Source organism: Anguilla anguilla, chromosome 12, assembly GCF_013347855.1.
Source record: "Anguilla anguilla isolate fAngAng1 chromosome 12, fAngAng1.pri, whole genome shotgun sequence".
Lineage (NCBI taxonomy): Eukaryota > Metazoa > Chordata > Actinopteri > Anguilliformes > Anguillidae > Anguilla > Anguilla anguilla.
This window is the reverse complement of record NC_049212.1, coordinates 987,163-1,012,816: the sequence shown is the minus strand read 5'-3', so window position 1 is coordinate 1,012,816 and position 25,654 is coordinate 987,163. Positions and strand designations below refer to the sequence as shown.

The window sequence follows — 25,654 nt, the reverse complement described above, 5'->3', positions numbered from 1 at the left end:
GCAAAGAAAAAAACAAAAAAGGAAACAAAGAAACAAGTAATGAAACAAGAAAATGTTTCAATCATGCTCAATAATAATTAGTAAAAAAACACATCCCAATTAATATGTTGTGCATCTGAATAAAAATTTCATTTATTATTTCAATTTTTTCACTTTTTTTGGATGAAGGGAGGACCATTTTCTATATTATAAATAACCAATAATTTATTTTGTTACATTTTACTATATACTTGTACCATACATTACATACTATGTACCATGTACCAATCAAATGTAGAATTATGTATGTTATTAGTAAAGCCCATTTGCTAATAAAAAGTAGGGACCACTCCAGCTTTCAATTTGGGCTTGTCCATCTGTTGTTTGTACGTGTCAGGATTTATTTCAGCAGAAAGAGTCTATTTATTATATGGATATACCTTGTTGTAACTGATTATTACAAGGGGAGAATTTTCTTTTTTGGTGTCATCAAATTTCTTCAAACACATTTCAAATCATTTATTTTACCATGGATTTTAATGTACGGATAAAGTTACCATGATTTACACTATATATGAATCACAAAATATTTTATTTATTTATTATTATTATTATTATTATTATTATTATTACTATTATCATTATTATTATTTATTTTTATTTTTATTTTTTTACATTTTTTGCAGTTTTTTCACTGTTTGGACACAAAGTTAAAAACATTTTTTACTGCTATCACAAAAAAAAAAAAACCTCAAATGGTTCAAATCTGATTACCTTGGTCATTTTTGGGTCCTGGTTACAGCCTTGAATACAGATTAATGGAAGCTACTGCAACCCTGGTCCTGGACAGCCACATCATTTATGTTGGTTTTTCATTGTTACTGTGCAGTTAATTAATCAAGTAAAGGAGTTAACACACTTCACCTGGAGTTAACACACTTCACCTGGTTCTGTGGGTTTGAAGTGGGTGGTGATTTCAAGATAAAAATAAAAACCATCAGAGCTTGTTGCTCTCCAGGACCAGGACTGCAGACATGTGGCAAAATATAACAAAATGGTGAGGGTGAATAGGGCAGCTTTTCTTAATGCAAACTCCTTGCCGAAAGAAAACAAAATGGCTTCTCATACTCCTTCTGAGCAGAAACAGACCATCTGAACTCTCCAGGCTTGCAGTTCTTCCCCTCATGGATGGTAATTAAATAAGCCTCTCTTCAACAGACCAGAAGGGTCTGAAAGTTTTTTTTTTTTGTTTTTTTTTAAGATACAGAAATTGATTCAAACAGATCTCCATTTTGAATGCATGCACTGAGGGACCCAGAGACAGGGAGAAGAAAGCTACTTAGACCTGGGTCAAATACATACCTGAAATACATTAACTCTTTAGATGATTATAAAATATCTTATATTTCCCCCCAACAACTTCTCCTTTGCAAATGTGTTTTTACCAGGTAAAAACCCAGAATGGCTCCAGGAGGCGAGGTCAAAAGCGGGAGGCAGCGGGGCGGGAGCATGCTCAGTGGCAGCTCCTACTGTAGCTGCGGCTGTGCTGAGTCGGGCAGCCTGCGCTGCACTGAAACAGCAGCGACAGGCCCCCGGATTCCTCACTGAGCCTGTAATGACAAGGAAGAGATTACCATTGTCTGGCAGCTGTGGCAGGGTGGGATTTTCACTCAGATTCCATTTCGGCGGCATACTCTCTGTGAATAGACGCCCCTGGCCCCTCTAAAAATACCTCCCGTGGGGGCGTGAGGGGGGTGTGGTGGTGTTTATAAATCCCAGAGGTCCGAGCAGCAGGCACTACCTTCTCTCTCTCTCTCTCTCCGCTGTGTGAGGCAGAAGCCATGGGCGAGCGACGTGTCCCCTTCTCCTTCCTGCGCCACCCCAGCTGGGACCCCTTCCGCGACTGGCACCACGGCAGCCGGCTCGTCGACCAGTCCTTCGGCATGCCCGCCCTGATGGAAGACTGGTACCCGCATCCGAGCGGGCACTGGCCCGGGTACCTCTCCTCCGGCCCCATGGGCAGCCTTCCGATGCCAGCCTATGCTCGGGCCATGTCCCGGGGCATATCCGAGATCAAGAACTCCCAGAACACGTGGAAGGTCACCCTGGACGTCAACCACTTTTCCCCCGAGGAGCTGGTGGTGAAGACCAGGGATGGAGTCGTGGAGATCTCTGGTGAGTTTGGGTCTGCGGTGTTAGTGTTATTACATTACATTACATTACAGGCATTTGGCAGACGCTCTTATCCAGAGCGACGTACAACAAAGTGTATAACCATAACCAGGAACAAGTATGACGAAAACCCTAGAGAGAAGTACCAGTCCAAGTGCAGGGAACAACCGCATAGTTCAACTTGGACCCTGAAGGTTAAACTGATTAACACTAACACAAACGAGAGCAGCAACAATGGTCTATGGAAAAATACAAGCAGTAGTTAAGACAGGTGCATTAACTAAGTCACCTTAGTTATAATAGGGCTTGCAGACAGAGGAGCTGGTGGTGAAGACCAGGAATGGAGTCGTGGAGATCTCTGGTGAGTTTAGGTCTGCGGTGTTAGTGTTATAATAGGGCTTGCAGACATGTCTCAGTGGCCTTCTTCACCGCATCACTTGGTGCTCCAGTGCTAAAGGACCAGGAGGTGTGCTATGACCTGATCACTGGCTGTCTGATGCTTTAAACCAGGGATGTCCAACTCCAGGCCTTGAAGAGCCGCAGTGTCTGCAGGTCTTTGTGGTTTCCTTATAAATAACTGCCAGTTCAGGCCTTGAGAACAAGGTGTGCCGCTTCTTTATCCAGTCAGTGCCTTAAAGAATCTCTGGTGCTGAAACGCTCTGAAAGTCAGCGAACGCTGTGGCCCCCCAGGACTAGAGTAATTCACCCTTCTGTCAAACCTTTCCTGTTAACTGTCCAATGCATTCAGAGCTGCATGACTTCTAAGCTTGTTCATCAAATAAATATTGTTAATATCCCATATTCCTTTAGAGTATATATTCTTGTTATTGAATTATTATTATACAGGTTTGCATTTTATGCTTTTATACACAGTAATGCACCTGACTGAGTTTGTAGCTTTGTGTAGACTTTTTCTTCCACACATCATGCCAAAACAGGCAGTTCCAAAGCTTGGTTCATACAACCTGACCATAAAAGACTGGTGATTAGTTCAGCAAAACAGAGGAGCTGTCTGGTGTTCTCCTCCAGCAGCCAGAGATCTCATATGAGCCAGCAGGGAGAATGTTCAGACACGGCATTCCATTATCACAGGGTCATTGGAATGCCACCTTTAGTTACAGACACAGAAAAGTAAATAAAGGGTGCCTGACATTGCGTGCATATCCCTGACCTCAGTAGCAGAACTTACCTGTCAATGTCTATTGTATCTGTAGGGACTCATGAGGAAAGGAGAGATGAACATGGTTATGTGTCCAGATGCTTCACCAGGAAATACACGTGAGTATCTTCCTCTCTTACATATTCTCTGTTCTCAGGAACATATCCAAGCTCTCACCACCACCATACTTTTCCTCTGCATGTATTCCTGCAGCATTCCATACACAATTAATGAAGGACAGTCAAGCTGAATACTGTTTCATGCTTTGTGGGATGAAGACTGAATTCGCTGCACGGATTCTGAAACTACACTTTATACTCAGCCTTTAGCACAGAGCAAAGCAACAGCTCGTGTTGGATTTGCGCAGGAATGTTGTTGAAGTCCCGCTGTAAGCGTCTCTGGAGTTAAGGCCAGGATGCGTTTGATTAACGGTGCTGTGTTGATTATGTGGGGCTGGCTCTGGGGAAAGGACTGCAGAGTCAGGCGTGGGTAATGCGTGTGCTGTGATCTCTCCCTGCTGCAGACTGCCCCCTGGTGCTGACAGTGAGAAGGTCGTCTGCTCCCTCTCTCCTGAGGGCCTGCTCATACTGGAGGCCCCCCTGCCCAAGGCAGACAACCCGGGAGGCGATGTCAGCATCCCTGTGTTCAAGTCCAAGAAGTGAAGCTTCCCAGGCGGGGCCCTGTCATTGGAGGAGGGGCCCTGTCATTGGAGGGGGGGCTCTGTCATTGGAGGGGGGTACCAGCTCACAAGTGCAAGCCATCACAAGTCAATGCAGCTGCTCCAGCTATGTTTTATTGTGTGTAGAGATACGTCGATTGTACCATCAAGGCATCTTTCCTTCTTAAAGACCTCAGTATTAAGACCTGTGTGAATACATCTGGAAGTATACTCTTATATACTCATATTCTTGAGAAAAGCAAACTGAAAGCTCTCCAGCATCCTGCCTCTTCTCAGTTTCTCTTATCCGGTTGCTTAGCAGAGGAGCAGTTTGAGGAGTCTCTTTAATGTCAGTTTGTTTGGTGAGGTTTTATTTGATTGACACAGTTAAATCAGCTTTTTGGTAAATCAAAGCAAAGCCATGCTACTGTTTTGTAATCATTTTTGCTACTTTTTCATATTGTGAAATGTATTACTTTTGGTTATGCATTTTAATATCTGGTCTGTGGTTGCATTTGTGGAGCTGTATCTGTTACAGGTGGGAAGTAATAAAATCAGATTTTTGACAAACAATGATACATTTTCTTGAAGTTTTTTTGAAATTTTAAGGTTATTAGGAACTTATATTTCAGCAAAGCATATCAATAAAAAAAACAATAATTGAGGATTGTGTGATAATCTGACTTGAAAACATACAGATTTGGGTGTTCATTTTGGTGACTGCGAAGCTCACCAGACTGTAGGCAAAGTTAAAATAACGTGGAGATACAGTATACATTTTTCTTCTATGAGAAGAAATGTTTTTGATTGGTTACAGAAAGCACATTGTTTCTCCACCCACTACAGTTCCTAAAGCCTCATTCTCCCTTGCCAGTTACAGCATGTCTATAAAGCCAACCAGCAATCCATTACTGACATTAACAGTCTGATATATTCTCAAGTCATTCACTCCCAATCAGGTGGGAACACAAAACTAAGTGGGGAAAGGCAGCCTGAAGAAAAGCCTAACTGAGCTCAATAGCTTATTGTTGAATAAATAATACATGTAAAAAAAAACAGGGGACAGTAAATAATTGATGGCATGCCAGCCATCCATGAAGGCTGGCCGTATGTGTACTCCCTGCTGTACACATATTTCATAGGCATTACCATATTAAGATTAAGAGACCGAAGCTCCAGGTCACATCTGCAGTGTCTTTAGCAGTGTACCCATCTAAAGACACAATTATGTGAATTTATGGTACAGTTACAAATCAATAAAATCATTTCTGTCTCAACTGACCTATGATGAAGAGTTTCATAACATGGTTACCTGCTGAAGTATTTATATCTGGAGAAATACTGGTGCTTTATCTATTTTAACCTTCAGCTATTTTAAAGAGGAAAGCTTTCCAAGTGAGACACCCCTTCTAATCCCTGTTACAAAGCCCGTCAGTGAAATTCATCTCACATGGGCAAAGTTATATTATATGTAGGAAAAGAAAAAAGACATCCAGGTTATTTCGGTTATCATATTTTCATTAATAAAGGGACCCCTGGATTGAATGAGCCCTACTGAGCACTAGTTTGAATCTGGGGCTTAGAAAAACTGCGGGGTCTTGGAAAAACACAGGCAAATATTGGTAAGCATTGGTAAGCATTGGTTAGCATTGCTATGCTTTGGTAAGCATTGGTTAGCATTGGTCAGCATTGTTAGCATTGGTAAGCATTGGTAAACATTGCTTAGCATTGGTATGCATTGGTAAGCATTTGTTAGCATTGGTTAGCATTGGTAAGCATTGGAAAACATTGGTATGCATTGGTATGCATTGGTAAGGATTGCCTCTGAAAGAGAACATGGGATTCTGATTTCAGCTTGGTCAGCAGGAGAGCGGCAGAAGGCACCAGTGTACTGAGCATTTCCCCATATATGTTTCTTTTTAATGGCTCTCCACTTGGCTGACGCACAGTATCTCTGAAACTGTCCCAGGAGCCTCGGCTACTCATTACTTACTGTCACATCCCACCTGTCCCATGATCTTAATTTAGCTGATGCATAAGCATATATATTGCACATGTAAAGAGAAACCAGCAGTACAAGGACCCGAAAGATTTTCCATCAAAGCCTGACTTGTGATCCATCCATATGGCTCAGATAGATGGTGTTCCCATGACACCAGACTACATTTGTGCATGTGGCGTCCCTGAGGTACGAAAGCAGACATGGGGAATGCCTGAGCCTTGGGGTCAGTGCAGTGCAGTGCTGAGGGAAGCTTACCCGTGGTTCCTCCAGTCAGATCAGACCGTGTACAGTGTAGAAATGTGTGAAATACAAGCCCTGCTTAAGGGCTTATATTTAACAATCAGAAATGAGAAATGAGCGGTAGGTAGTCTTAGCATCCCAGGGAGGATGGGTTTCAGTCACTGAGACATCCTGCACCTCACTGCACACTAGCAAGACCCCTGTGGTCTCCCTGTGCCTCACTGTGCACTAGGAAGACCCGTGTAGTCTCCCTGTGCCTCACTGTGCACTAGGAAGACCCCTGTAGTCTTCCTGTGCCTCACTGTGCACTAGCAAGACCCCTGTGGTCTCCCTGTGCCACACTGTGCACTAGCGAGACCCGTGTAGTCTTCCTGTGCCTCACTGTGCACTAGCAAAACCCCTGTGGTCTCCCTGTGCCTCACTGTGCACTAGCAAGACCCCTGTAGTCTTCTTGTGCCTCACTGTGCACTAGCAAGACCCCTGTGGTCTCCCTGTGCCTCACTGTGCACTAGCAAGACCTGTGTAGTCTTCCTGTGCCTCACTGTGCACTAGCAAAACCCCTGTAGTCTTCCTGTGCCTCACTGTGCACTAGCAAGACCCATGTAGTCTCCCTGTGCCTCACTGTGCACTAGCAAGACCCCTGTAGTCTCCCTGTGCCTCACTGTGCACTAGCAAGACCCGTGTAGTCTCCCTGTGCCTCACTGTGCACTAGCAAGACCCGTGTAGTCTCCCTGTGCCTCACTGTGCACTAGTAAGAGCCGTGTAGCCTTCCTGTGCCTCACTGTGCAGTTCTACAGCACAAAGACCATGTGGCTCAGCCACTTTGATAGTGGACTGAAAAACACTGTGAACTGTTCAGTGGCAAATCAAACAGAGTGCTCTGTTAGTGTTCAGTCATTACTGGGCATTTTACTGTGAAATAGGGGATGCTCATGCTTTGGAGGGCACACATGATTGTATTTCTAGAGGGTCCTGTATTATCCAAAGGGGTCAGTTAACAATTGCAAATGGGCATTCCAAATAGAAAGAACATTTTAAAATGGTAATAAAACAATAAAAACACAATTAAATAATGTGTTCCACTACCCTGTTTTAGGCGTGTTGCATATGGAAGCTAGTCCTCATGGCTTTTGTACCCTGAAGAGACGGACAGTAAAGCATGGATTAGGTCCCGGCAGATCAACTGTTCTCCTGTTGCCGTCTATCATGCTTCTCATCAATCTTTGGGGGTTACACCACAAAGACCTCAGTAACAGGACTGCAAAGCCTCACCCTCCCAGAGTTCCCTGTATAGAAAGCCTCCGTTTGCCCCTCACCATCTCTTTCACAAGGTCACGCAGCACTTCGCCCCGGCCTGGGCAGACCCTAAAATGGAAGCGTGGTTAATGCAGCGTTTTTGTTCCTCGCAGGTGAGGTCCTCTCTGAATCACCTCTTTCTGCTGCCGCGCTGTTCTGATCATGCTCCTTAACCTGCGATCGAGGTGAGCACAGGATAGAAGCTGCCTACTGTGCCTGTTGTACCCTGAATACATGTCCCCGTTCATCTTTGAGCTCAGAATACCCCCCTGTTTCAGCATCAGTACACGAGGCTCACCAGAGGGATGGAACATTCTAAAAACAGCTGAGCTAGCAGAGAGGGCAGGGGGCTGGCTGTGTGGCTATGTGCTGAATGTATATCTATATGCATCACTCTATACTCCCACCCCAGCGGACTGGCACACGATACGGCATGTGCAGCAACCGCACTCATTGTCACACCTACATCATCAGCTCTATTTAACAGATGCTAAGGCTGGAACATACCCAGGGCTGTAGGAGAAATCCAGCAGGAGGACTCTAAAAAAGCCATCTCCGCTTCGCCGCCCTGAGAGGTCTAATTCCCTGAGTCCCTTCACATGCTCACGGTGCACATTCCTCGTGCCAGTCTGAGTCCAGGGGCCAAGCAGTCTTCTACATGCCAGCCTGAGTCCAGGGGCCAAACAATCCTGCACATGCCAGCCTGAGTCCAGGGGCCGAACAGACCTCCACATGCCAGTCTGTGTCCAGGGGCCGAACAGTCCTCCACATGCCAGCCTGTGTCCAGGGGCCAAACAGTCCTCCACATGCCTGCTGGTGGCCTTCCTCTCTGCACCCTGGAGGACAAAGCACATGGCAGCTGTTCCAGCACATGTGAACATGGAACAGTATGTTTCCAAAGGCTGTATGTATGAACACCTTAATCACTTAGCCATCATTCAAAATTATAAACATAAATAGTCATTTTAATATTTTGCAAGTAATTCTTTCCTTAAGCATCAGTTTAAAATAAGTGAACATAAAATAAGACTGAAAATAAAATTAAACATAATTTTTTTTAAACAACGCCACTGTACAAGCTGCTCATGAGACTTGCTGTGTTTTTTTTTTTCTTTAGACCACAAGCTCGTGAATGCACCCATGCAGTCCATTTCAAAGCACGCAGACCGTAAGAAACTTCTGTAAGCATCTAAAACATCCTCCATCACAAATAAAAATATTATGGGCCAATCCAAAACATTCACTAAAAGTAATGTCAAGAAGTGAACCATCCTTTTAAAACTCTTGATAGCACTGTTACAGTTAACTTTTCCCTGCAAGTAATGTGAATTTATATTATGTAACTGAAATAAACCGTTTCATCTTTTCTTATGAACTCTTTTTTCTCACAGACACTGCATTTTTCCTGTCTGTGTTTATTCACAAATGGGCTGCAGTTGACCATGGTCCCTCACAACTGAAGTCGAGAAAAAAAACCTTTTAGACCCTGATGAGCAGAGAGGTTGTTCATAAAAAGATTCCAGTAGTGTATAGCCTTGTGCTGCCATCTGAAATTCTCACAAACTGCAAGGCACCGTATCATTGTACATGTAAATATGAATATGTAACAGTCTATATATATATATATATATGTAAAGCTCTTGCAGTGTTGAGGCTTAAAGAGCACACTGTACAAATACCAGTATGTTTGCTTTAAAACTGCATAAGATGATTTATTTATTTATTTATTTATTGATTGGGCTTGACGGTAAAAAAAAAAAAAAAAAAAAAAAAAACACTTTTCATTACAATTTCATAGAATTAAAAAAATGCATATAACTAATGCTACACCTTTCTTGGGCTTAAACCAGATAACCCAAATTCCATATAGTGTCCATGTGAAAAATGATTGATTAATTCACTAAGAAAAATCATTGGTATATCTGTACAAGAGCGGAACGTAAATTCTCTTGAAATAAGACTAAATCTGTTATAATCAAAATTGCAAAGGCAGTTGTACTTCTTTCCATCATTGAGTTATCCAACTGTTTTACACTCCACAGTCTGTGGCCTCTGCTGCCATCTAGCGTCATACAAAACTTCCTGCACCTGAGAGGACAAAGAAGATGTGCCAAACTCCAGTCCTGGAGGGCCGCAGCGTCCGCAGGTTTAACTCCAGTCCTGGAGGGCCGCAGCGTCCGCAGGTTTAACTCCAGTCCTGGAGGGCCGCAGAGTCTGCAGGTTTAACTTCAGTCCTGGAGGGCCGCAGCGTCTGCAGGTTTAACTCCAGTCCTGGAGGGCCGCAGAGTCTGCAGGTTTAACTTCAGTCCTGGAGGGCCGCAGGGTCTGCAGGTTTAACTCCAGTCCTGGAGGGCCGCAGAGTCTGCAGGTTTAACTCCAGTCCTGGAGGGCCGGAGCGTCTGCAGGTTTAACTCCAGTCCTGGAGGGCCGCAGAGTCTGCAGGTTTAACTCCAGTCCTGGAGGGCCACTGTGTCTGCGGGTTTAACTACAGTCCTGGAGGGCTGCAGTGTCTGCAAGTTATACTCTGGATTTTAGCCACCTTTCCTTCAAAGGCGGTCAGAAAATCATCTGCGGAAAAGTAAGAGGGAGATGGGGGTGGAGGAGGAGAAATGAGGAGGGAAGAGAAGGTGAATAATATTTTGTGTGGGTCAGAGACACATGCACTGATCTTTGACTGGAAAAATTAGGCTTTAGCTGATGTGAGGGCAGATGTGAAAGTTGCCAGCAGGGTATGATATGCGGTCAGGTCATCAGAGGATCTGGATTTCCTCCACTTCCTCTCTGCAGCCCGCAGTGATGTTCTGCTGGAGCGTAGTGACTCAGTCAGCCATGGGCAGGGGGGTGAAGAGCGTGCTGGTTTGCAGACAAGAGGACAAAGTGAGTCGAGGGACTGGGAGAGGAATGTGTGCTCTATAGGGCAGTGTGCTCTACAGAGACACAACAGCACTGTGCTCTACAGGGCAGTGTGCTCTACAGGGACACAACAGCAGTGTGCTCTACAGGGCAGTGTGCTCTACAGAGACACAGCAGCAGTGTGCTCTACAGGGCAGTGTGCTCTACAGGGACACAGCAGCAGTGTGCTCTACAGGGACACAGCAGCACTGTGCTCTACAGGGACACAGCAGCAGTGTGCTCTACAGGGACACAGCAGCAGTGTGCTCTACAGGGCAGTGTGCTCTACAGGGACACAACAGCAGTGTGCTCTACAGGGCAGTGTGCTCTACAGGGACACAGCAGCAGTGTGCTCTACAGGGACACAGCAGCAGTGTGCTCTACAGGGACACAGCAGCAGTGTGCTCTACAGGGCAGTGTGCTCTACAGGGACACAGCAGCAGTGTGCTCTACAGGGCAGTGTGCTCTACAGGGACACAACAGCAGTGTGCTCTACAGGGCAGTGTGCTCTACAGGGACACAGCAGCAGTGTGCTCTACAGGGCAGTGTGCTCTACAGGGACACAGCAGCAGTGTGCTCTACAGGGCAGTGTGCTCTACAGGGACACAACAGCAGTGTGCTCTACAGGGCAGTGTGCTCTACAGGGACACAGCAGCAGTGTGCTCTACAGAAACACAGCAGCAGTGTGCTCTACAGAAACACAGCAGCAGTGTGCTCTACAGGGACACAGCAGCAGTGTGCTCTACAGGGACACAGCAGCAGTGTGCTCTACAGGGCAGTGTGCTCTACAGAAACACAGCAGCAGTGTGCTCTACAGGGACACAGCAGCAGTGTGCTCTATAGGGCAGTGTGCTCTACAGAGACACAACAGCACTGTGCTCTACAGGGCAGTGTGCTCTACAGGGACACAGCAGCACTGTGCTCTACAGAGACACAACAGCACTGTGCTCTACAGGGCAGTGTGCTCTACAGGGACACAACAGCAGTGTGCTCTACAGGGCAGTGTGCTCTACAGGGACACAGCAGCACTGTGCTCTACAGAAACACAGCAGCAGTGTGCTCTACAGGGACACAGCAGCAGTGTGCTCTACAGAAACACAGCAGCAGTGTGCTCTACAGAAACACAGCAGCAGTGTGCTCTACAGGGACACAGCAGCAGTGTGCTCTACAGGGCAGTGTGCTCTACAGGGACACAGCAGCAGTGTGCTCTACAGAAACACAGCAGCAGTGTGCTCTACAGGGCAGTGTGCTCTACAGGGACACAACAGCAGTGTGCTCTACAGGGCAGTGTGCTCTACAGGGACACAGCATCAGTGTGCTCTACAGGGACACAGCAGCAGTGTGCTCTACAGGGCAGTGTGCTCTACAGGGACACAGCAGCAGTGTGCTCTACAGAAACACAGCAGCAGTGTGCTCTACAGAAACACAGCAGCAGTGTGCTCTACAGGGACACAGCAGCAGTGTGCTCTACAGGGCAGTGTGCTCTACAGGGACACAGCAGCAGTGTGCTCTACAGGGACACAGCAGCAGTGTGCTCTACAGGGCAGTGTGCTCTACAGGGACACAGCAGCAGTGTGCTCTACAGGGCAGTGTGCTCTACAGGGACACAGCAGCAGTGTGCTCTACAGGGCAGTGTGGTCTACAGGGACACAGCAGCAGTGTGCTCTACAGGGACACAGCAGCAGTGTGCTCTACAGGGCAGTGTGCTCTACAGGGACACAGCAGCAGTGTGCTCTACAGGGCAGTGTGCTCTACAGGGACACAGCAGCAGTGTGCTCTACAGGGCAGTGTGCTCTACAGGGACACAGCAGCAGTGTGCTCTACAGAAACACAGCAGCAGTGTGCTCTACAGGGCAGTGTGCTCTACAGGGACACAGCAGCAGTGTGCTCTACAGGGCAGTGTGCTCTACAGGGACACAGCAGCAGTGTGCTCTACAGGGACACAGCAACAGTGTGCTCTACAGGGACACAGCAGCAGTGTGCTCTACAGGGCAGTGTGCTCAACAGAGACACAGCAGCAGTGTGCTCTACAGGGCAGTGTGCTCTACAGAGACACAGCAGCAGTGTGCTCTACAGGGACACAGCAGCAGTGTGCTCTACAGGGACACAGCAGCAGTGTGCTCTACAGGGCAGTGTGCTCTACAGGGACACAGCAGCAGTGTGCTCTACAGGGACACAGCAGCAGTGTGCTCTACAGGGACACAGCAGCAGTGTGCTCTACAGGGACACAGCAGCAGTGTGCTCTACAGGGACACAGCAGCAGTGTGCTCTACAGGGCAGTGTGCTCTACAGGGACACAGCAGCAGTGTGCTCTACAGGGCAGTGTGCTCTACAGGGACACAGCAGCAGTGTGCTCTACAGGGCAGTGTGCTCTACAGGGACACAGCAGCAGTGTGCTCTACAGGGCAGTGTGCTCTACAGGGACACAGCAGCAGTGTGCTCTACAGGGACACAGCAGCAGTGTGCTCTACAGGGCCGTGCACTCTACAGGTACACACACTCCTTGCTGTGGTGCAGCCTGGGGCGGGGGGGGGGGGGGGGGGGGGGGGGGGTGAGCACAGAGAAAGTGTGTTGCCTCATCCTCAGGGAAATAAATAATGCAATTCACTGAGAGAGAAAGTGAGAGGATCTCATTATCTGAAGAGCAGCTGGTTGCAGGCTGCTGGGAAATGGAGCTGTCCTGCAGAATTCTGAGATCAAATCCATATACCCGGGATGCAATCAATGCTACAGCCACTGCCGCTGCAAGGATGCAGGTACATGCTACATTATCATGTTCTCAGAACATTGGGCTTCATTCACCAATATCTTCCTAAGTTTTTTCTTAAATTTGATCTTGAGAAAGGTCCTAAGAAAAGTCTACATCAGATTCATGACGTGTTCTTAAACGCAGAATTGTTCACAACTGTGTTCTTATAATGTTCGTAAACTGAAAGCGTGTGCCAGTTGTTCCCAATTAGCATAGGTAAACGCCAATCCCCATAAAAGGGCATGAGACTGCAGGGCCTTGTACACACACAGAAATTGAAAATAAAAGTTGAGAGAGAAGTCAGGAATGCCAAATGAAAATCTAAAGACGGTGGAGCACCGGACTCCTAACGTAAGAAAAACTTCAGTAGTTCTGAAGTGGAGGTACTGCTGCAGAAAGTGAACAGCAAACGACCTGTCATATTTAGTAGCGTCAGTAGTGGATGTAAAATAACACAAAAAAAGATGCATGGGATGCTATTACTCGTTCAGTGACCGCTGTATCCGGAGAAGGAAAAAAAATGGTTTGATGTCAAATCTGAGGCAAGAAAAGCGCTTCTCGTCACATTAATACCGCTAATTACATCAACTGGCAGCAAACTGCACAAAAGATTTATTGCCAGTCATTTTGGTGTCACCCCCCTCTGATGGTGTCACCCGGTGCGGTCCGCACGCCCCTAGTGAAGCCTCTGAATAAGTGTTCTCTTCTTCAACATGTCCATGTGTTTAAAAAGTGTTACCTAAGTGCTTAGTTTGTATTCAAAATTTAAACATTTGCTTTTGCAGTACAGACCAAACATTGCATAATTGAAACACCCAAATATAATATAATATAATATAATATAATATAATATAATATAATATGTTCACTACAATGGTTTGATTTTTATCATTTATTTACAGATGAACTCCCGCTGAGGCAACCACCCTCTGAGGCAGAACCTGGCACCTTAATTCTAATGCACCTTAAAATAATGAAAATAATAATTAAAAAATATTAGAAATTATAAAAATATTATTGTAATTTAAATCCTATAATATTATACAACTGTGAAGAAAACGCAATAACCAATTATTTTGCACAAACAGGTCAGCACTCAAATGTGCGTAAGTGTGCTCTTGAGTGTGCATAGATTCTGTTCTTATCTAAGAACAAATCCCAAATAAGAAAACATTGGCGAATGTCAGAATCTTTGTGAAAACTGCTTAAGTGAGTTTTAAGAACGGTTGGTGAATGAGGCCCATTGGTCTTAAAAGGAACCTCCACACAGAAAAATATTCATGGGAGATCGATAAGAAAAAAGAATGATAAAGCTCTCCACTTTTCTTACAATTTCTATACTACTTATTTATTTTTGTTAATTACATTTTAGTTTTTTGTCAGCACAGGCTGAGACCTACATCATGGGACTGTACACATCAGGACTTCTACCTCCCTGGCTGGCTCTCTGTAAATGATTTTAAGCCTGATATAGGTGGGCTCACAGGGTGATGGCTCACAGGGTGGTGGTCTTACAGGGTGGTGGTCTCACAGGGTGGTGGTCTCACAGGGTGATGGGCTCACAGGGTGGTGGTGGTCTCACAGGGTGGTAGTGGTCTTATAGGGTGGTGGTCTCACAGGGTGGTGGTCTGACAGAGTGGTGGTCTCACAGGGTGGTGGTGGTCTCACAAGGTGGTGGGTTCACAGGGTGGTGGTCTCACGGGGTGATGGGCTCACAGGGTAGTGGTCTTTTTCTCATTTTGTTATTTTAGTTTGTTTTGTTGTGGTTCCCATCAGTTTGGTGCAGACCTCCTATTTCAGGGAGGCCCAGACCTCCTGTTGCAGGGAGGCCCAGACCTCCTAGCGCAGGGAGGCCCAGACCTCCCTTTTATGTTTATTTGATTTATTTGCTCACCAGCTTATTTTCTCTTCTTTGTTCTTTTTAAAATAAAAATTTTATTTTAAAAGTCTAACATTCCAACTTTGGCAAGTCATGTAAAAGCCTTATCATATGCACAGCACCAATAAGCCCTTATGCTGGTTATTAGTGTTGAGTAACCGATATAAGACATGCAGGATAGTCCTCTAAACAGGGCATTGAGTTGTGTAAACTTATATATCCCACCCAGAAATAACCATGTCTGTAGTTTTATTTTTTCACAGAATGTTATTCACTCTACCTTATCATCAAGGCAAACCACACACAAATTCAAAATAACTTTAAGGATCTGCATGGTACATTTGTTTTGATAATGAAATACATGGATTTGTGTTTAGAACAAAAGTAATCTCTTCAACAAAAACAGTTCTGAGAAGATGACATATAAGACTGTGTTAACGCAATAATGCATAATAATTCAATAAGCTATTTATGTCTCCCATAGAACAATATAGACATATTAGTACAGACATCGTTTGGAGTGTTGGGGAACTGACCATGATACAGCATTAGTGGCTGTAGTATAAATGGCTTCAGCAGGAAAATGATTTATTTGAAATTTTACTTTGACCAATATAAGGACCATTACCCAGAATACTGATATCCATTATTACAGGCATACGCCAGTGTGTCTGTAAACATAGTTTGGCACAATAAGAACAGTATTGTGTGCAATGAAGTTTATTTTGGCACCTGATTGATTTAAACGTGCAGGTCGGGGGTGCAATTCAGGGGCAAATGAACAAGTGAAAATAAATGAAAACTATACTAAGCAGTCAGATCAGAATTTTTTTGAGAATGATAAAGTTTTTAGGATGATTACGGTGAAATATTCTGACATTGTTTGTACCAAAAGCAGTTTTTTGTTTGTACTTATTGTTTGGTGGTTTGTTTGTTTGGAAGTAAATGGACATCACAGACTCAAATGGTGTCAAATGGTATCAGTGTAAACCCCTTAAGAGTAGCTTAATCTGCACAAGCAGTGGGAAAGCCAAAGCAAGTATGGGCAGTCAGTTGGAATGCTGAGGGGGGACCATTCCAATGTCCTTACGTGGAATACCGAGGTAGAAACCACAAAAGGTTCTAATTGTGCATTTCCTTCAAGTCATTCATTCAACTTGCATTTGTTCCATGAAACAGCTGGAGGAAGGAAACATGTAAGTAAGGAAAATTGTCTTAGATGGCAAAACACAAAATTAAAGTTGATCTATTGATTCATGTAGTCCAATGCTTGGCTAAAGACAGTTAAAAAGTGCTTGTCTGCTATTTAGAAATTAAAGAATGACCTTGAATTAATTTTCATAGGTACTATTTTTTCCCCCTCCAATATTTATTCTATTTTATTTGTTTTTCTTATACAGACTCTTGAGCAGACGATTATTCAGATTATGTAGGGATTCATAAACTCTCTTGTGTATTCTGGACCTTGGTTTTTGTTATTCTTCTGAAAATTTAAAGAACAATGAACACCCAACAAATGTGAAACATACTGCTAGCTCATTAGGCCGTGCCTTATCTGTAAAGAAAATTGTGAAGTCATCAGCCCTTGTATCAATTCTCAAAATTGCAACTGCCACAAACGCATCAAACGACTGCCATTGAAAACTGTTTGCAACAGCGCTTTAATGCGCTATTTCTTGCCCAATTTTTTTGTATCTGGTTGTCCCAGAAGCGCACTGGAGAGGGGGTTGGCTGAGGCAATATGTGATACTTATTATAGCCCTAGCAACAGGAACGGGATTGGTTACTTTGCTACTTTCACAAACCAGCTATTGGCTGAAAACGGAGACAGCAAAGCATAGAAATTCATTTCCTGAAAGAGGCATTCGGGAAGCTGTGGCTGAAGTCGGCTCGTCATCGGCATCTCGTGCAACCAGCCGCCAGCCTTCAATAGAGCGCGAGAGTTCCCTGGCTTCACGTGAAATAGAGAATAAGCATGACTACTTATCAGCTGTCTTTTCCGAACAAACTCCTCCGTGAGGGATGGAGCATTTCATGTAAATGTTGTCAAATGAATGGTAGTCTGATGACAAAGAGCAGGTAGGCAGGACAGTGTGGCTTGAACATAAGACAGTGGAATAAATTCTAAATTAATTGGCTAAAATGAGTGAAAATTATTGATTGGAGATCAGAGCCTAAACCTGAGAATTATTTGCGTTTTATTGCTCCTGTTGTTCGTTTGACAAACTAAAATATTTTTTATTTCTGCGGAAAAGCAGAATGGATGTAGCTAATATTAAGAAGTGAGGCCATTGTCCAAAAGAATTACAGCTTTTTACATGGCTGGAAGGTAATTTATATTAGTGTTAGCGTGAAATGATTTTGCATGCAATGTTATTATTTGAATGATCATAGCGATGTATTAATAAATATATTTATAAAAGTAACAGAGTCCTTTTGTAAATTCAGAGTAATTTGTAATCGTTTATGGTTATTGATTAGTGACGTTATGCAGCATTACAGTTGGATTGCAATAGCAATGCTGTCACATGAGGGAATTTAGCCTCATTATTACTCTTAGCTGAGCATTAACATTAGTTTATTGCTTTATCCTGTGTAAAAGGCACACTACTCCATATTTAGAAACCATAAGGCAACCAAACAGCTGGTTTACTACGCCTCATTGCCCAGGAGTAGCCCATTGTTCAGCGATCATTGATAGGAGGCGGATAGCTGCTGCGGTTGCGGCTCTGTGCTCTGCATTGCAGTACCGTGCCGACGAAAGCAGGGAATCTGCCGTCACAGCACAGGTCCCCTCTCCTGGAAGTGCAGCAGGTGTATGTACCTGAATATAGCACACAGATACACAGTATTTATACCCGTTCACAGTATAAGATGTGCTTATCCCTAATTTTTTATTAATTTTTTCTGTGCAAGTCTCAAGGGAAGTATATAATTGGTGATTGTTTATTTGGCATTAGATTACACCCTGGCAATGTGTTGTACTTACCCATGCTGTTCTCATGACTGTAACCGGCCTTCAGCCAAAACATCAAACATTTTGCCTATGGAATATAAAGATTACAATGATTCCATTCCATATAATTAAGATTTTTAAGCCTGTTAGATGTCAGCCAACCTGTGGCATATTAACTTCCAGAACGTGTGGGGTGGAAACATCTTTTTTTTCCAGGTACCTTGTTGTGGCAAGTGAGTGCCACCCCTCCTGCCCGCCAACAGACTCACTTGAGACAAGGTTTTTGGTTTTAGCACTGCGTGCTCTTTTATTTCACCACCGGCTTCGCCTGGCTACAACGTACCACAGATCTTTTTCGTTTTCGGTAATTCGGTGCAGTTCCGTCTTCTCTCCGGCGTTTTTCGCTCTCGAAGACTCCCGGTCTCCGCTTTTAAAAACCCCAGGCTCACTGTTGAAAACAATCAGAGGCAATCAGTGCAATTAAACAATTGACAATTATCGGCGCTGATTACCTCCACCTGACAGTTGTGACGAAGGATCCGAGAGCCGCTCCTCTCACTCAATCTCTCTGCAGCCGACGCTCAAACCACGCCCACCCCACCACACTTGTATTCCAGGGAAACATGTGGAAGTCAGTGTATTTCCTGTACTGTAATAGTTCTTACAATAAGAGGTAATATCACGGCAGGTATCAGATCAGTCAGTCGGTCCTGCCGTGGACATGTGCTGATTCCAGGCTTTCTTGTGTGAAATCAGATCAAGTACAGATTACATGCTGTTTTGGAGCAGATAGATTATTTTTTATTTGCCAAGCTATGTTGGAAATGGAAAAATGCACAATCATATTATGTTCTTGGTCAAACCTTTTTATGAAGTGCCTGTATGTTTGAAATACATCTGTGAAACATTCAATCATCTATCAACAGTAGAGGTTCAGCTATTAATAATAATAAAGGCATGTAAACAGGACAGTGGTAGCCACAGCTTAAAAAACTGAAAAAGATGTGGTTATGATGTTTATGCCGACTCACAGTGTCTAGGAGGGAACAGAGTTCAGCAGCTCCACCCTGTTGTGTAGCCTGGCAATCACCCTTTGCTAAGATATCCTCTCCACCGGGAATGTGCTTAAATACAGGACGTAAACTGAGCTGAAGGTCACATTTATGTGCCACGTTCATCCTATTTCACAATCGATTTGACAGTTTAATCTGAAACTGTGCTCAGAGGAGCTCTGTACTTGTGTAGCCCGTTACTCTCATGAGAGATCATTAATCCTGTTGGTAATTTTCCCCCAGTAAACAAAGCAAAACAAAAGGAGCACAGGAACCATGGGAAAGCAGTGTTTTCTGTCTGTGTGTGGCCTGCTTTTCTGTGCGTAAAACCGAAAGTTTTTTTTATATTACAAAAATGCCACATCTTACCACTTCTTCGACAGCTGAGGAGAAAGTGAAGCAACTCGTTTTAAATGTACATTAAGGCAAATCCAAACTTTAGCAATGTACATAAAATGTCACCCAAGCCTTACTGTATCTGAAAAGGTCAACAATCCTCAAATCCAAACCAGTTGTTCCCAAGTCCCCAATGTAATGCATAAGAGTTGCTGTGTATGTAAAAGCAATACATCCAGGTAGATGTAGCATTACAATGTTTGAGTCCAGAGGAAAGAGTCTTGGCCGCCGTGTGATCACAATGAGAAAAATGACCAAAAAGGTGACCATTTATGCAAAGAAACCAGTATCTTTAATGAGTGACACAATGCAACCAACTTTCCTAGAAACATACACATGCTTTTACAACAGTACTCTGTTTCCCTCCTGATGTCTCCCCCTCTCAATGGGGCTTTTTAAACATTTTTCTTTTCAGTTTTTTATGGTGAAGTTTATGTCCTAGCCCTTCCGCTAGACAGTGCTTATCACAGACAAAGACAACATGGTTCCTTCCACTTTTAAAATCTCATCACCTTGGTAACTCCAATGATCTTGCTTTCCTGATCTCCCACTTCTATGAGATGATGCAGTTGAGCATGCATACAGTACTGTGAAATGCCATATGATCAGCTAAGAGCATCTGGTCACCTTCTGATTTTCTATTGACTTATCTAAGGACTAAACAATGTGGTAAAATGAGAGAATACAAAGAAAAATGTACCGTACAACATATTATATATCAAAATGTCCACGTAAACCACCTAACTTAAAACACACATTGTACAGTTAAAGAAATCTCATAAAAAACACGTTTTCAACGTACAAAAATGCCAAGTTACTAAAAAGTATTGATATCAAAATGACGCCAAGTTACGATACTACAAACAATATAGGCTATCTTGCCTCACCGAAATGACATAAGATGTATCTCAAAGCAATGCTACCCAATATTTCCTCAGTTCTTTCAAGTCACTTGGCCCTGTGTATAAGCATGAACATGAACTACATGAACAGGCCAAATATATGTGTGGATGACTCTCTCACAGTCAAGATTGATTGAATAGGTGTGTGTATGTCCAATTTGTATTGGTATGTAGGCCTATGTATTTCGCTGCCCAGGCTTTCTGTTGCGTGAATGATAGTATGTTTCTTGGTACAAGTGTGTTCGTGAATGTGAATGTAAGATGCTGCCAGGGAAATGTCCCCATGCGGATAAAGAAGTTCTCTATGTATGTATGTACAATATGTGTTTCACATGCAGTATTTATTGTACGTAGCAAATATACAATAACTTGCACATGTACTCAAATTCAGTTCAGAAGCAAGTATAAACATGTTTTCTGGCGAAATGTGCTTCCTGTCGTTGCTCAGCAGCAGTTCTGTACATTAATAAATTTATACATTAATTTCAATGTACAATGTTCAATGTGTTCCATGAGGCAATTCGAAATATTTATCTCTTTGATCTGACAGAAAGTTTGCATGACATTGTGAAATGGTAAGATTAGAAAACACAGGGCCAAGTGACTTGAAAGAACTGAGGAAATATTGGGTAGCATTGCTTTGAGATACATCTTATGTCATTTCGGTGAGGCAAGATAGCCTATATTGTTTGTAGTATCGTAACTTGGCGTCATTTTGATATCAATACTTTTTAGTAACTTGGCATTTTTGTACGTTGAAAACGTGTTTTTTATGAGATATCAGTTCTTTTTGCAAAGCGTTTTATTATGAGAGTGAGAAATGCGACCCTGCAAGAAACGGTTGTGGATTATGGCTATCGTTGTGTGAATCTGTACAGTCTGATGAGCGTGTACCGTTCAGCAGTTTCGGTTTGCTATATATGTAAAACAGTAGCTGTGAGAAAGGATGCAGTGACGTAAGCGTAAACGCATCAGAAACGCAGATGGAATATGGTATGTACTCACGGATTTGACGTCCATCCAACGAGCCTTGACTGACAAAGTAATCAACACGCCCATAGAATTATAACTCCCTAGGTCGCAACTTGTGTAGCCTTCTGTCCTGCTCCGTTGTCTGTTATTTCGTGGAGATGCACTATTAGTGTTTGTAAGGTTTATCCTTCTGTCCTGCTCCATTGTCTGTTATTTCGTGGAGATGCACTTTTAGTGTTCGTAAGGTTTATAAGGCATTTTGATAGGCTAATCTGCAGGTAGGAATCCTCTTCGCCGTTTTGCTAAACTAGAACCGGAAAACATGATAGTGGAGAATAGGAGCAGACGCATATGTCCCAGCAGGCTTTGCATATGAGAGAATAACAACAGTGTGAGAGAAATTAAAATGAAATTACGAAATTCCGTAGTTGAAACAATATGTTTTTAGCAGAATGGGCATGTAGGTGAAGGTTGACATGATCACGGAGTATAGTGCGAAGTAAATGGAGTGACCATGAGCGAGCTTATATTCCTTATCAAATGGTATATATAACAGTCGGTATTGAACGTTAGTTGTTGAAGTGGAGGGTTAAATAACATTGCACACATCATTTGCCTGTAATGTAATGTAATCTATTGCACGAATGTGTTTTTCTCATGTTCAGTGGTAGTAGTTATACTTATGAGTGAATCATGATTTTAAATGTAATGTTTTAATGCGGAGTTGCAGAACGTACATACGTAGTAATTGTGTGTAGCCTATGTGGCTAGATAGAGAACAGGGCGAGGTAACATGAATGTAGAAACGTGGCGTTTGCTGATATTAAGGTTTTGTACGGTAGCCAAGTGAAGAAATATAGTTAGTAGAAATGGCACAGTGGTGATCCGGTGTAACTTTTAAATAAAAGGAATACATTTGCGTCATGAAATGCATATGGGTGGCCGTGAGTGAGTGAGGTTTACCAGTCTGTGACTTCGTTAGCTAATGCCATAGCTATGCAATGCGTGAAATATCATTAGCGAACCTGCCGGTGGTTTTAAAGAAGAACACAAGCCAGTAAGCACAGAAGAGCTTCCGTTGAATCCATATGGCTTAGCAATATTGTAGCCGGTCAATAACTGAACGTACAGACGGTAAGTCATAATGCATATATCTTAGCAATATTGTAGCCGGTTAATAACTGAACGGTGAACGGAGGGTAGATATGGTGCAAAAGCAATAATTAAGAGGTAGTAGACAATTATTAGTGAGGGTCGAAGCAAGTTAAAGAAACGGGTTCCAAGCTGGGCTTGAACATACGACCCTGTGTTCCCAAACCTGTAACCTTACCCACTAGGCCACAGACGGATTAGCTGTTCAACCTGCGGAGTTGCGGAATGTACATAAGTAGTAATTGTTTGTAGCGTATGTGGGTAGATAGAGAACAGGGCGAGGTAACAGGAATGTAGAAATAGAAACGTGGCGTTTGCTGATTTGAAAGTTTTGTACGGTAGCCAAGTGAAGAAATATAGTTAATAGAAATGGCACAGTGGTGAACTGGTGTAACTTTTTAATGAAAGGAATACATTTGCCGTGACTTCGTTAGCTAATGCCATAACTATGCAATGCGTGAAATATCATTAGCAAACCTGCCCGTGGTTTTAAAGATCACAGGCCAGTAAGCACAGAAGAGGTCTCGTTGAATCCATGTGGCTTAGCAATATTGTAGCCGGTTAATAACTGAACGGTGAACGGCGGGTAAATATGGTGCAAAAGCAATAATTGATAAGTAGGCTAGTAGACAATTATTAGTGAGGGTTGAAGCAGGATAAAGAAACGTGTTCCAAGCTGGGCTTGAACCTACGACCCCATGTTCCCAAGACTGTAACCTTACCCACTAGGCCACAGGCGGACTAGCTGTTTGAACGGGAAATGTTTCAGAATAAAAATGTATGGGTATTTTGCGTGTGTATGCGCGTTTTTGATTGGGTCGTGTAGGGCAGATTTGGCTGGTGTCAGTGAAATGTCCAATGGGGAGACATGTTGTTAGTGGGATAGGCGGCAGGAAAAATAAGAATGAGAAGAAGAAGAAGAAGAAGAAGAAGAAGAAGAAGAAGAAGAAGAAGAAGAAGGAGAAAACGCAAAATCCCCTTAGTTTGGGGCTTTATTGTGTGGACATGTGAAGTTGTTTATGAATTCTGTCTGTTGAAATGGGGTCAGAATGTACAGAATTTAATGTTTTTAAGGGCTGAGTGTCTGTGGCTGTTGTGGTTATTTCTGTGGGGAACCCTGAAAAGTGCCAAACTCTCGGTGCTGTATAGGTATGGGGGCATGCCCCCGCCAAGGCGTAACTTGGCGGGATGGCATACCTGCCATCCCAATGAAGGGTGTGGCTTTCATGGGGCAAGAGCCTGATTGTGTTTAGTGGCCCAGTACACATGAATGCACCTAGGAAAGGATGCTGTCACCTGTAACTCAAACGCCACTCCTCTCCCTCTCCTGGCCAAAATGGCCACATGGTCATACAGTCTACAATCACCCCTCTGCCACGGCCATACAGTCTACAATGACCACTCTGCCAAGGTCATACAGTCTACAATCACCACTCTGCCAAGGTCATACAGTCTACAATAACCTCTCTGCCACGGTCATACAATCTACAATCACCCCTCTGCCATGGTCATACAGTCTACCATGACCCCTCTGCCACAGTCAACAATGACCACTCTGCCACGGTCATACAGTCTACCATGACCCCTCTGCCACAATCTAGAATGACCACCCTGCCACGGTCTACAATGTCCCCTCTGCCACGGTCAAACAGTCTACAATGACCCCTCTGCCACAGTCATACAGTCTACAATGACCCCTCTGCCATGGTCATACAGTCTACAATGACCCCTCTGCCACAGTTATACAGTCTACAATCACCCCTGTGCCACGGTCATACAGTCTACAATGACCCCTCGGCCACAGTCATACAGTCTACAATGACTCTTCTGCCACAGTCTACAATAACCCTGTGCCACGGTCATACAGTCTACAATGACCTTCTGTCACGGTCATACAGTCTACCATGACCCCTCTGCCATGGTCATACATTCTACAAAGACCCCTCTGCCACAGTCTACAATGACCACTCGGCCACGATCATACAGCCTACAATGACACCTCTGCCACGGTCATACCGTCTACCATGACCTCTCTGCCATGGTCATGCTGTCTACAGACATCTCTGCCACGGTCATACAGTCTACCATGACTCCTCTGCCACGGTCATACAGTCTACCATGACCCCTCTGCCACAGTCTACAATGACCACCCTGCCACGGTCATACAGTCTAACATGACCCCTCTGCCACAGTCTACAATGACCCCTCTACCACGGTCATACAGTCTACAATCACCCCTCTGCCATGGTCATACAGTCTACATTGACCCCTCTGCCACGGTCATACAGCCTACAATGACCCCTCTGCCACGGCCATACAGTCCACAATGACCACTCTGCCAAGGTCATACAGTCTACATTGACCCCTCTACCATGGTCATACAGTCTACAATGACCTTCTGCCACGGTCATACAGTCTACAATCACCCCTCTGCCATGGTCATACAGTCCACAATGACCACTCTGCCAAGGTCATACAGTCTACATTGACCCCTCTGCCACAGTCATACAGTCTACCATGACCCCTCTGCCACGGTCTACAATAACCCCTCTGCCACGGTCATACAGTCTACAATGACCCCTCTGCCACGGTCATACAGTCTACAATGACCCCTCTGCCACGGTCATACAGTCTACAATGACCCCTCTGCCACAGTCATACAGTCTACCATGACCCCTCTGCCACGGTCATACAGTCTACAGTGACCCCTCTGCCATGGTCATACAGTCTACAATGACCCCTCTGCCATGGTCATACAGTCTAGAATGACCCCTCTGCCACGGCCATACAGTCCACAATGACCACTCTGCCAAGGTCATACAGCCTACAATGAGCCCTCTGCCATGGTCATCAAATCGCTGCGTCTGCTCATTCAACCGCAGGCAAAGTAAGGTGCACAGAATCACTTAGACAGAGCGGAACCTTCCAGCGAATATCATGTTGCATTTTGGTGGGGGATAATTACTCAACTCTAATTACTCTGCTTCTTTAAGTAAACTCAAAGCGGATATGAAAAGCATTATCTCAGCATCTCTATAGTAACACCGTATGACACTACGCTCCTTAGAGCTGTCACGTGTGCCATCACCACAACACCTCAGATAGGGGGACCCTGAATTCACCTAGACCTCCCAAACAAATGAGAACTCCTCACCAGAAAGGGGGCACAAAATTTGTAGTCTCATTTATTATTAAACG

General features: G+C 44.1%; 1 protein-coding gene and 1 long non-coding RNA gene across 2 annotated transcripts; one reads left to right on the top strand and one right to left on the bottom strand.

Moving 5' to 3' along the window:
- Positions 1–1,767: 1,767 nt before the first annotated feature.
- On the top strand, positions 1,768–4,544 carry LOC118209323 (heat shock protein beta-1-like). Its single transcript, XM_035384557.1, has 3 exons — positions 1,768–2,154; positions 3,366–3,429; positions 3,834–4,544. Exons 1-3 carry the CDS (start codon positions 1,821–1,823, stop codon positions 3,970–3,972), a joined length of 537 nt encoding a protein of 178 aa, XP_035240448.1. The 5' UTR covers positions 1,768–1,820; the 3' UTR covers positions 3,973–4,544.
- A 13,032-nt stretch (positions 4,545–17,576) lies between these two features.
- On the bottom strand, positions 17,577–18,465 carry LOC118210058. The gene is made up of 3 exons (XR_004761800.1): positions 18,326–18,465; positions 18,016–18,070; positions 17,577–17,850 (listed from the first exon to the last, which is right to left on the bottom strand). It is a non-coding gene; the product is annotated as an uncharacterized LOC118210058 (long non-coding RNA).
- Positions 18,466–25,654: the final 7,189 nt, after the last annotated feature.